At 64.8% G+C, this 11,875-nt stretch overlaps 1 protein-coding gene across 1 annotated transcript in view; it reads left to right on the forward strand.

Annotated features, from left to right (window-relative positions):
• The window catches only part of SCRIB (scribble planar cell polarity protein), a 46,589-nt gene extending 39,097 nt beyond the window's left edge, over nucleotides 1–7,492 (forward strand). The window contains exons 26-30 of the mRNA XM_044453261.1: nucleotides 276–395; nucleotides 641–697; nucleotides 3,819–3,875; nucleotides 3,977–4,060; nucleotides 7,330–7,492. Of these exons, the coding sequence (XP_044309196.1) occupies nucleotides 276–395; nucleotides 641–697; nucleotides 3,819–3,875; nucleotides 3,977–4,060; nucleotides 7,330–7,419 (408 nt within the window). The 3' untranslated portion in view covers nucleotides 7,420–7,492. The remainder of the gene's footprint in view (nucleotides 1–275; nucleotides 396–640; nucleotides 698–3,818; nucleotides 3,876–3,976; nucleotides 4,061–7,329) is intronic.
• The last annotated feature ends 4,383 nt before the right edge of the window (nucleotides 7,493–11,875 follow it).

Raw genomic sequence — 11,875 nt, forward strand, 5'->3', positions numbered from 1 at the left:
TTGTGGAGCTTTATTTCTTGTTGGTAGCCAAAGACCACAGTCCTATACCTGCTTACGTGGAAGCAACACTGCTGAACTCAACAGGACTCCCCCCCCCCCCATTAGCACTGCAAGAGGAGCAGAAAAATCCAAAATCATTTTTTTAATTTTTGCGGCCAGTTGTTGACTGACTTTGACCGCTTTTGCCACCAGCCCAGCTTTCACCACCTGCACCTCCGTTTTGCTGGGCAAGCTTGACAGTGTTGCTCGTGTGTCTGTCTGCATCTTGGCCGCAGGTGTCCCCAGGGATCATCGCAAACCCCTTTGCAGCTGGCATTGGGCGCAAGAACAGCCTGGAGAGCCTTTCCTCCATTGACCGGGACTTTAGTCCAGAGGAGCTGGATATTCTTCAGAAGGTAAAGAATTGCGGAGGTGGTCCACAGGTGTCAGGACTGCTTTAGGGAAAGGGCCCTTCCCTTCCCTTCCCTTCCCTTCCCTTCCCTTCCCTTCCCTTCCCTTCCCTTCCCTTCCCTTCCCTTCCGGTAGTGCTGCCTATCATGTTTCCCACACCTGGCTGTGCCACCCCATTCCACGGTTTCCCCCAAGAGATCTGGCTGAGCGTGTGGCAAGTCGAGTCTCTGACCGTCTCCTTTGTCCCCAGGAGATGGAGATGGTGAGGGAGACGACCCAGTGGGAGAGGGAAGAGATGGAGAAAGTGGTGAGAGCCTGTCGCCTGGCTTTGCCCTCCCAGAGCCCTGGAGGGGAGCTGCCTGGGTCATGGCAAGCGATGGAGAGGCGCCATCCCCACAGGCAGGCCCCCTCCTTCCCGCCTCACGTCCCTCGGCTGTGCCAGGGAAGGCGGCAGCGGCAGAGGGGCTGTGCGTGGAGGCCCGGGGGCATGTGGGTGCGTGCGGCAGGCACACTGACGTGGGCGCCCCCCTTTCCTGCTCCCGGCTCGCTGGGCCGTGCATCCTGTGCGTCCTGCTGACCTCGCCCCCGTCTCCGTCCGGCGTAGGCGCCTTGCTTGGGCCACCCGGGCGAGTCCTGTGCCAGAGGGGCCCGCCGGCACCCTGCAGGAGTGGCCTGGAGGGAGGGAGGGAGGGAGGGGGCATTCAAGCAGGGGAAGGGCCCTGTCTGAATGCCCGTGGAGGCAGGCGAGCATGACCTGCGCTTTATTCGAGGGGCGACGTGGAGCCGGTGCTGACTGCTGCCTTGCTTTGGCCTCAGGCAGCGTCCTTTTCTCAACTCGGGTGGAAGTGCTCCTGACTCCTTTCCTGCACGTTTCCTTTGCCGTGGCATATGACATGGGCGGGACTTCCTCGTCGAGTCGCGTCACCTAGCAGGGAGTGGGGCAAGGTCCCCCTCCAGGGCGCGCGATTGTGGGTAATCCTGCCCAGCCCCCTCCCCTGCCCACCTCCCACACTTGGAAAGCTGTGCTCCATTCTGGTCACTTTACCTGCAAAAGGGCATTGTTGTGCTGGAAAAAGGTTAGAGAAGGGCAACGAACAGGATCGGTGGCTGGAGCAGCTTCCTGCTCTAGGGAAGGTGGCCGGTCTGCCTGAAGAGGGAGCAGGGTTGCTTCTGCAAAGGGGTGTCCCACCCGTCCAGCCTTTCCGGTTGAAAGGAACTGGCAGGCGAGGGGGCTGCACGTGTATCTAGCAAAGGCTCTGATGGAACGGTGCCTGAACGCGTCCGGGTGAGGGGAGCGCTCTGGAGCAGGAGCTCTCACACCGTGCTCGAGGGCTTGCCAGGGGCGCTGCCCGACCACCTGGACACCAGGTTCGCCCCCAGGGAGTCCTTCGGCCTGGTCCAGCTCTCGCAGCCTTCCTTCTGTGGCTCACACGGATGCAAAGTGTCTGCGAGCCACGGCTAAATTCCTCTGAGCTGCCGGCATCCCCCAGGCCGGCGAGGCCAGGCCAGGCCAGGCCAGGCCAGGCCCCTGAGGCTGTTCCCATGTGCTGGAGTTGCGGGAGCAGGCCGTGCTAGAAAGGCAGAGTGACTAGTTGTGTCCTGCTCTGTGGGTGGAAAGGAGACCGGGTCAGACGCCCCCCCCCCCCCACTGCTGGGGCCTGCTGCATTCCCACCGTCAGATGGACATCTTTGTTTTGCCAGCTGCCGCTGTCGGCAGCCTAAAATTCCCCTGGGTCTCTTGTAAAGTAGGGTGGACCTTGGTTTGAGGCCTGGGCTTCGCTTCCTTAAGGTTACTGAAATACAATTAGTAGAAAGGTTCTAATATCGGAATGGCTACAGCATCTATTCGAAGAGAAGAGTAAGGAAGTGGGCCAGCCAAGGGGTTTCTGCTTCACCCGTGTGCTGCTTGGCAGCCGCGTGCAGGCAGAGGCCCCGGCTCTGCCGCCTCGCTCTGTGCCCTCCAGCCCCCCTCCCTTCCTTGATCTTCCTTCCGCACTTGGTGCCTGCAGTGCTCTGGTGGTTGAAGCCACCATGTGCTCTCCCAAGGGACCGGCGCCCTCTGCACTTTCCTTCAGAGCAGACGTCTTGGCCTCAAAAGGCTCAGCAGGGTGCCTGTCGGGAGGCCAGTTTCTCCTCACCGGCATTTTCTTTGATCATGATTGTTACTGCTACATTCGAGCCTCTGAGCATGCACAAAGTGAAGTGTTGAACCCTTTCAGTGGTTCATTTCCCAAAGCACTCTATCAACCCATCTGTACCTCGGCCGGGGGGGGGGGGCGGTGCAAGGGGGCGCCTCTGCTCCTCCCTCTGTGTGTCCAGTTGGCTTTCCTCCAATGATGGCGATGGCGATGGTGAGCAACCGGGCCTACTGATTCCACGGGTGGAAGTTCTCCATCGGAGGCTTTCCATTTCAGTGTCCCCTCCCCCAGGATGCAGCTCCCCCTGTTCCCACGGCTGAGAACGGTGGTCCCCCCGTCTGCCCTCGGTCAGTCCTGCCCACTGGCCTTTCCCCGTGGGCCTCAGCACCTCGAATTGTAGCTGGAGTCTGAACCGGTTCACAAACAGCCTCGCCATCATGATCCGGATCATCGGTACAGCCGGCACAGGAACCTCCCAAAAGCGTGCCTGAAATTTGACAGGGCACGTGTGCACCGGTGCCTCGCCTCGCACAGCCCCTCGTGTCTGCTGGGCTCTGGAGATGTGGCGGCCACTACCAGGCAGCTGAAGGGTCCGCTGAACGGGCAGAAATGAAGGGAGGAGCTGCCCCCCTTCAGCTGCCCGGCACCTGGCCTTTGGTTCTGGCAGCCACAGCAAGGCGGCGCACGCCCCAGCTCTGCTCCTTCCCTACGACTGAAGCGTGAGGGCTCGGGGGGGGCGGGGGGGGTCAGCCGCCTGCCCCAGACCCAGACCCAGCCCGCTCTCTGCCTGTGCCAGGGCTGTGCTGGCTCGCAGGGAGGAGCGCTGCCCCCGGCCCCTTGGGAAGGCCCAGGGGGTCATCCAGGGATGGAGGGCTGGGCCGGAGCTGTGGAGACTGGGTGCGACGCTCCGCCGGACCAGGGGGCTCGCTGGACGGCACGCGGCTGGTTGCCTCGCGAGGGCGGGCTCGCGGCAGGCTGAGCGTGTGCCTCGGGCTGGGTGAGCCCTCCTCCCGGCCCGCTCTGGTTGCAGGCGCCCCGTGTGCTCGGTGCGCGCTGGGGGCCTGCTGGGGGCCTCGCTTGGCCACTGCTTGCCTCGTTGCCAGCGAGAGCTGGCTTGGACGAGGCTGCCGCGGGGCTCGTCCCCCGTCCGCACGCCTGCCAGGCGGATCGGCCTGCCCCTTCCCGCTCGGGCAGCGTTCTGTGCACCCCGCTTCCTCCCGCGCCCCCTCTCGTGAGCTCTGCCGCTGACTCCTCTTGCTCTCTCTGCTTGTGCTGCCTGGCGCTGCGAAGGAGCGGATGCGCAGGGAGCGGGAGACGGCCGCGCAGCTGCTGGCCGAGGAGGCCGAGGTGAGCGGGGGGCGGGCGGCTCTGGGGGGAGGGGGCAGCGGCCAGCTGGCTGACAGCAGCCCCCCGTTCCTGATCGCACCCTCCCGTCTCGATTTCTGCAGGACCTCGGCGCTGAGCCCCTGCAGCTGGACTACCGGACCCTGGCAGCCCTTCCCAGTACCGGCCTCCAGAAAGCCACCCGCGGCGTAAGTGGAGGGTGGGCTTTGTTGGCCAGTGCGGGCTGCGGGGGAGGGGAAGCTAGAGGAAGTGCCTCGGGGGGTCGCAGGGAAGTCTGCGCATGCCTCTGCTTCCTCCTCCTGCCCCTGGCCCTTGCTCCCCAGAGGAGGGACGCTGCAGGGTGTCCCCGGCCGGATCCCTGCCCGTGTCTCTGGGCGAGGATTGGGAAGGATCGTTGCTAGGCTGCTGCGGCTGCCCCTCAGTGTGGGCGGAACTGGGCTGGGTGCACGGGGGGGGGGGGGGGGGCTGGCATTCTGCTGAGGATCTTGTCGCTCAGCTGTTGGGGGCGGGTGCCTCCCCGTTCTCCTCAGCGGGGTTCCTTTTGTGGGGTGGGTGATCATGGTGGGTCTTCTTCGGGGCCCCTTGCGTTGCGCACGTGAGGCCTGTGCGTGCTCGGGGGCGGGGGCTGCTGCCAGGAGGATTTTCCCGCTGAGCTCGGTCGGCCTGTGGGGGCTCCCGCCGTTTCCCCCAGTTCCTCTCCAGGCGCCACCCTGGGTGCCTCGGGCCTCTGTCCGAGCGTTCTCAGATCCTTCAGAATCCTCTGGTGCGCCCTTTCGGTCTAGTCTTCCACTGTTTTGCTGGTTCTTAGCTCAGTGCAGCCTTTCCTCCTTATCCCCCAAGCAAGACACTTTTCCGTGGTCTTCCCTTTGGGTTTCTCCCCTCGTTTATCGGTCCCCTTCCTTTTCTTCTCTCCCTGCAACGGCTCCCAGGGTGGCGTTTGGCACGTGTCCGCGTGGTACACAAAGGCCAGTGGCTGGGGGGCATTCCGGACGTCTCTCCTGCCTGGCTGGGGCGTGTAGGCTGGCTCCTGTCCCCATTGACCCAGCAGGCTCACAAGAACCGGGCAGGCCGGCTTGAGGCTGTGGGGCGGCCCCATGGCCGCGCAGTCGGTCACAATGACCACACCAGAGTGTCTGTCCAACTTTTTCTCGGGAAGCTCGCTCTTCCAGTGCCCCACTGGCAGTTGCTAGAACTCCGCCAGGACCGGGTCTGCCCCACACAAGTACCCACTGGGGGGGTCCAGTGGGTACTTTGGTCCCAAGTCATGTCAGGCACTGGGAATCCGCTTGGGAATGTTGCAGCCGGTGAAGCGGGGCCAGGATGGACTCGCACTGGCGGCTCCTGCCATCCCTCCAGGAGACTTGGCTTGGCCTGGCAGGTGCTGGAGGGCAGGCTGTGGCGGGGGCACCTGGGGGTCGAGGAACCGCTGGACCTGGCCCCACTGGAGCCTGTCAGTGTTGGCGGGGCGGGGCGGGCGGGCGGGCGGGCCACCTCCCTCCTCAGCTCTGAGGGGCCTGCAGTGCTGCGGAGGGCGGGGAGCAGCTGGAAGGAGCTTGTGGGCAACGGGCAGCTTAGGCAGTGGCGCTTCAGCCCCAGGGAGAGACGGGGCTGCCCCCCACAGCACCTGCTGCCCCGGGAAGGGGGGGCTGCAGCTCAGGCGGAGCCGCTGCTGGGCAGGGGCTCGTGGGGGTGGATGGGGCAGCTCAGCCGGAGGAGCATGCGGGCCATGCCAGCCGGGGCGGGAGGCTGCGGAAACCGCGGAGGCGGCAGCCGGGGGCACTGCCAGCTCCCCCTCCCTCCCGGGAAGTTCCTTGGCTGCCGGCCAGCCAGGCTGGAGGAGGAGGCAGTGGGTGGGCTGCCTGGGGGGCCTTGCTCCTCAGGAAACCCGATCTTGGCTCTTCTGCAGAGCGGGATGCCTGGGCGGCCCGGCCCGGCCAGTGCTGGGCTATTTTGGTCGAGGCGGGTGGGTGTGGCGGGGGGGCTGGGGCGGAGGCGCTCCCTTTGTCTGTGGCCAGGCAGCCGGTGAGTCCTGCGGCCGGTCTCTCCGCTCTTCCCTGGGCCTTGGTGGGGTGGCTCTTGGGCTGGCACAGGGAGTCGGTGACAGGAGGGCAGCGGGGGCTCCCTTGGCCGCTGGGGTAGCCTCGCTGGCCTGTGTGGGGAGCGGATGCTTCGGGAGTGGCCCAGTCACCCCAGGCCTGGCACGTTGGAGGCCTTCTCCGTGCCGCTGATCCGGCCCCCCGTGGCAGCTCCAGAAGCGGGTTCTGGCAGTGCTTCCTGGGCGGGGAGAGCAGCTCGTCAGCCCGGCACCCTACCTGGAGGAGTCTCTTGGCGCCTACCCTGGCTTTCTTCTGCCAGGGGGCTGCTGCCGGTCCTCCTTGCTCCCCTGGAGAAGCCGTTGAGTGGGGACCGTGGCCCCAAATGCCCGCAGGGCCTGAGCGCGTCCCCGTGATGCTGAAGCAGGCAGTGGTGGGTGTGGGCCAGCCCTTCCCGGCCTCAGAGGGCACCTGTGTGCTGGAGGTGGTGGTGGGCCGATGCTCGGAGGGTTTGCGGGGCCCTCCTGTCGTCCGGGCCTCCCAAGCCTGCGTGGGCCTCGCTGGGCTCCCGGGCTCCGTCGGGGGGACCAGAGGCTGGGCCTCTACACTTCCGCACTGGCTGGCAGCCTCCGCCCAGCCCTCTGACAGCCCCGTGTGTCTCCTCCCCAGCTGTTCCTCCGTGACATGGAAAGGGGCTCGCACGGGCCTGCCCCACCAGGGCCCCCGCCCTCGGACTCGGCTGGGGCCAGCGGCAGTGGCGGCGTGCCTCTTCCGGCAGCGAGGGAGGCCGCCGAGGAGGAGAGCCTGGTGGACTCTCAGCCCATCCCCTTCAGCGCCAACCCCTTTGTGGTGGCAAATCGGCAGGGCAAGGCGTGCCTGGGGGGGCCCCCGCTGGGCTATGGCCAGGGGGGCGTGCTGAAGACCAGCCTCTGCGCCCAGGCAAGCCGGCTTGCGTGGCCCACTCAGCCACAGAGTGCCGTGCCGTGCCGTGCCGTGCCGTGCCGCTCTCGCCGCATGCTGCTGGGCCGTGGGTCCAAATAGGGGGTCGGACCGCCACGCGGCTGAACACCCGGCGGGCTGGGACCGTGGCCCACATGGGCGGGCACGTGGCGTGAACAGCCTGTGCTGGGGCTGCCCCTGCCCCTGCCCCTGCCCGGTGTGTCTCAGGCGTGGCATGTGCATGTGGAGCAGGGGCAAGTGCCGTGGGGCAGGCATGGCGTTTTCGGCCACAGACCCCCTTCGCCTCCCTGCATGCCTTTGACTGGTGAGCTCTTCTCCGTTATGCTGTGTTCGGCTAATAACCTGCAGATCTAGAGTTTGTTTTACCTGCTGCTGCTGATTGGTTTCGTTCTGATGAGGCTGTGTGTGTGTGTGTGTGTGTGTCCTTTAACGGTTGTGCTACTTTTCACGTTGTTGTTTTAAAGTATTTGCACACCTTTCGGGTGCCCCCAGAAACAGTTAGAGAGCACAAAGCTAAGAGCCCAAGCATACCAGTTCAGCCATCCTGGGACTGAAACCAGACCAGAGCAGAAACTTCTGTTCTGTATTAAAAGCCTCTGACATTCAAGCAAAACAAGCGTGTTCACTGTCCACAACAATTGTAAGCCATTTTCTGAGTTCTTGGGAGAAGAAAGCAGCATCCCAATTAAAATTGTTCCCTAAATAATTTAAGCATACCGGGATTGTCCAAGAAAGGCAAAATTCAGCAAATACATATTTGTTGGTTTGCCATTTGTGTTTGGTATAACAGATTCTGCTTGTTGGGAGGGGCTGCTGGAGCCTCTCCCCCCCCCCCGCCCGCCCAAACAGGCAGGACTGGCTATCTCTCTCTGGCTTCGCAAGGTTTAGCAGAACTTCAAGCCAAGCTCTGTGCACCGACGAGGGCGAGGAGCTTCCTGCCGTGCGGAGCAAGGGAAGGGCACGGGCGCCGTGCTCCTCTTGCGTGGGCGCAGCCCCGCAGGCCACCCCGGGTGTGCCGGGCCAGGCCGGGCCGTTCCGCGGGCCGTGGGGCTCCCTGGTGCGCTCCGGCACCGATGCTGGAACGCTGCAGCCACCTGGAGCTCCGCGGGGCCCTGCCGGGGTGCTCCTGCAGTCTGCTGGGCCTCAGGGCAGTCGGTCGGGGGGGCAGGCTGGCCCCCCAGAGCCTCCGTTGGTTCAGGAGAGGTGGCGGGAAGCCGCATGTCGTCTGCAGTGCGTGGGAGAGCAGGGCTGGGCAGGGCCGCCCCGGGGGAGTGCCTGGAGCAGAGCACCAGGCCCTGGGCTCGGGATGCGGCGCTGCTGAGGGAAGCCCAGGCCAGCGGAGCCCCCGCTCGCTGCCAAGCCCTGATCCGGTGTGGGGGTCCCAGGGGCTGGCCTGGCTCCCTGCCGCGGGCGGAGGATCGGGGGTCCCTCCCTGGCACGGAGCTCTGGGGCGGCTGCGGGGCGGGGGGTGACGGCTGCCTCCCACTGTTTGCAGGCCCCGGCAGGAGACGCTGAACTGGGAGCAGCATGGCGAGACCCTGCTGGTGGCCAGCTGGTAAGCAGTGCTGTTGGCGGGTGGGGGGGCAGCGAGTTTGCCTCGCTTCCTGGTCAGTCAGCCTCTCTGTCTCTCTCTCTCCGCCTCTCTCTCTCTCCGCCTCTCCCTCTGCCTCTCTCTCTCTCTCGGGCCCTGGCCACACACCAGCCACGTGCCACCCCTCGGCCTGCCCACCTGGTGGGCAGAGAGACCCGCTTTGTAAGTGCCGCCTTGGTGTGGGGTGCTGTGCTGCTCTGTGCCACTGGCCCGGCCTCCCCGGCCCGTCGGGGGAGGTGCTTGGGGGTCTCGTCTCCCTCCCTGCACTGCTGCTTTCCGCCTGGTCTTCCAGAGGACTTCTGCTAGGATCGGCTGCACCGGGGCCACTGGCGGGGGCTCTCCCCGGGCAGCGGGAGTGGGGCACTGCGGGGGCCGCGGAGGGGCTTCTGGCTGCGGAGCAGGCTCGGCCTGTGGGGCGCGGGCGCATGGCGAGGCTGGCCGGGTGCCCGGCCGTGCTGTGCAGCAGAGGCCCGGGCCGCCCTGCCCTGACTTGCCCAACTTCCTGCTTTCAGGCTTCGGTCCATTTCGTCCCCAGCCACACTGAGAGCAAGGCGGTGAGTCCTCCTGCGTGCCTGGCCCTGGCGCAGGCCTCTGCCGCTGCAGGGCCCACCCTGGGCGCCCTTCCCTGGGAGCTGGGGGGCCGCTCGCCCCGCGGCCTGACGCCCGCCCTCCTCCTCTCCTCCTCGCACAGACCAAGCCGGGCACAATCCAGCCTGTCTCTCGCTTACGCCCGGCTCTGCCAGCGACTCCCGAGGGCCGGGACAGCCCCAACCCCTTCCAGCAGCCTGAGCTGGGCTCCAGCATCCACGGCTCTGTAAGTGGCCGCGGATGCCCCCCACCCCCGCCTGCTGCACTGGGAGAGGAGCCGTGCAGGGGGCGGGAGGTGGAGCGCCCTGTGCAGACCGGTGGGAGTGGGCAGCTGCTGGGACCCCGAGGGCAGAGGAAGGGGGGGCCACACAGCTTCCACGGGCACTGCCAACCGCTGCTGCCCAGCTGGGTGCTCCCCGGCACTGGCCCCCCTTGACCCAGCACTTGCTGCCCCCAGCCTCGGCCTCCCGGGCCCCCCTCACCAGGCGAAACCCCCGTCAGTTCCAAGCAGGCTTACAAGGCCTTTGCCGCGGTCCCAGTGCCACACCTGCTGCTGGAGCCAGAGGTGAGCCATGCGTGGGCTTCGGGGCGGTCCCGGGACAGGGCCGCGCGTTCCCTGGAGTCACAGCACTTGCGCCCCCTCCCTCAGGAGCCGCAGAGCCAGGAAGACGCCGAGAAGTCTCCAGCGCCCTCCGAGGTGAGTGAAGGCACCCGTGTGGCCCCCGCCGGCCCCGGCTGCAGCAGTGCCGGCCGAGGCAGGTCTACCTCCAGTGCTCGCCCGTTGCCTCCCAGCAGGTGCCGTTTCTGGGGGCGCTGCACAGCCCCGAGCAGCGGTCCTTCCGCGAGAGGCAGAAGTACTTCGAGGTGGAGCTGAAGCAGCAGCCGGCGGAGAAGCTGCCCAAGCGGGTCTCCCTGGTCGGGGAGGACGACCTGAAGAAAATGAAGGAGGAGGAAGGTCAGTCGGGGCCGGGCAGGGCTGCCTCTGCCTGGCCCGTCCCACTCGTCCGGGGAGTCTCCATAGCCCTCGGCGGGGGCAGTAGAGCGGCCTCCCCGGGCCTCCCGCCTTCCGCTCAAGGGCTCAGGCAGAGGCCTGCTGCTTACAAAGCCACCGGGGGGGGGGGGGCAGGGGCGGGAACTGCTCTTTTTCCTGGGCCTCTTGTGCCGCCGACCTCTACTTATGCGGGGAGATTTCCCTCCCACCCTCCCAAACTCTCAAGTCCCCAGAGGTCCCTGGGCCCTGGCTCAGGGCGGCCCCAGCTAGAGTCACGGCCTCTGGTAAAGGAGCTGGAAGGGGGCACCTGCCGCACGTGGTGGCAGCGACGGAGAGACCTCCCCGCCGCAGCTGTGGCGCGCTTGAAGCATGTGGGGGGTTTGCTCATCGGCCCCACACGTGCCTGAAGCCCTCCTGGGGAGGCAGGCCGTGCCCGCTCCCAGGCACCCCAGGTCTGAAGTTGGGTGCATTCGGCACCGTGCGGTTGTTGCCCCTCCGTGTTCCTCGGCTTCGTCGAGTGGGTGCGGTTGACTGGCAAGGAAGAGGCACTGGGCGTGAGGCGCGTTCCCGGAGCCCTCCTGCCTTGCCGGTGGCCAGAGCCCTTCTCAGGTTAGAAGAGGAATCTCAAAGAAGACTGCCAGCGAGCACCCCCTGGGGCAGAGGGCCTCCGGATGTCCTGACTGGCAAGCTGAAGAACAGGAGTCCAGTCGCTTGCCAAATCGGACTCAAAAGGTGCTGATCAATGGCACCTTCTCAAACTGGGGAGAGGGGACAAGGGGGTACCAGAGGCCTCGGTCCTGGACCCGGCGCTCTTCCACATTTGCATTAATTACTTGGTTGAGGAAGGATGATCAGATTTGCAGAGAACACGAACTGGTTGGGACAGTGAATACCCTGGAAGACAGCAAGAAGATTCGGGGAGCTCTTGATAGGCTGGAGTGGTGGGCTGGAAATAGCGGAATGAAACGCAGCACCAAGTGTTGCACCCAGGAAAAAGTAACCAAAAGCATTGGCTTAAAAAACTGCCAAGTGAGGGATCTCTTCCTTCTACAACATGAGGAGTAGTACTTCCCCTACACTCCCCACTAGTCAGACCCCATCTGGATCACCGTGTCGAGTTCTGGGCAACAAGATTTAAGGAAGATACAGAAAAATTAGAGAGGGGTCCAGAGGAGTACAGCTAAAATGACAAGCCAGATTTAGGCTACGTATCAGGAAAGGTTTCCTCACTGCCGGAGCAATACGATGGCGGGAGCAGTTTCTGAGAGAGGTGGTGTGCCCTCCCACGCTGAAGACCTTCACGGGGAAATTGGGCAGTGATCTGAGTGGGGTGGCTTAAGTTCGTGCCCCGCAAAAGAAGGGGCTTGCCCCAACAGCCGTCCAGGCCCCTTCCAACTCTGCTGCTCTACGAAAAGGCCCACAGGCGAGGGAGCAGCTAGCCCAGAGAGGGAGGCAGTAGTCCTGCTGACCATGTTCACGCCCCTCCCTGGCCCGTGAGTTGATCCTGAGCCTGTGCTGAGCACCCAGCAGAGGGCACAGCGGATACTGTGGCACACTGCTGCCACGTCCCCACCTGCTCGCTCCTTGCACTGCCCACACATTGCGAAACATGACTGGGTTGTCGGATGCAGGTTGGGCACTCGGTCACTAAAAGGTTCACCGTCACTGGGATAGGGTTAGAAAAAGGAGGGGCATGATTTGATGGTTGACTTTCAAAATCACGTTATTTTCAATAGCCTTTATCCCTATATTAGGGTTAGGGATGTGCACCAGGGTAGGGTTAGGGTTGTGAAAACGAGGGGTCCTGGCATGGTTTTGATGGTTGGAATGTGTTTAGAAG

This window comes from Varanus komodoensis, unplaced genomic scaffold, assembly GCF_004798865.1.
Source record: "Varanus komodoensis strain SLA01 unplaced genomic scaffold, ASM479886v1 scaffold78, whole genome shotgun sequence".
NCBI classification, from domain to species: domain Eukaryota; kingdom Metazoa; phylum Chordata; class Lepidosauria; order Squamata; family Varanidae; genus Varanus; species Varanus komodoensis.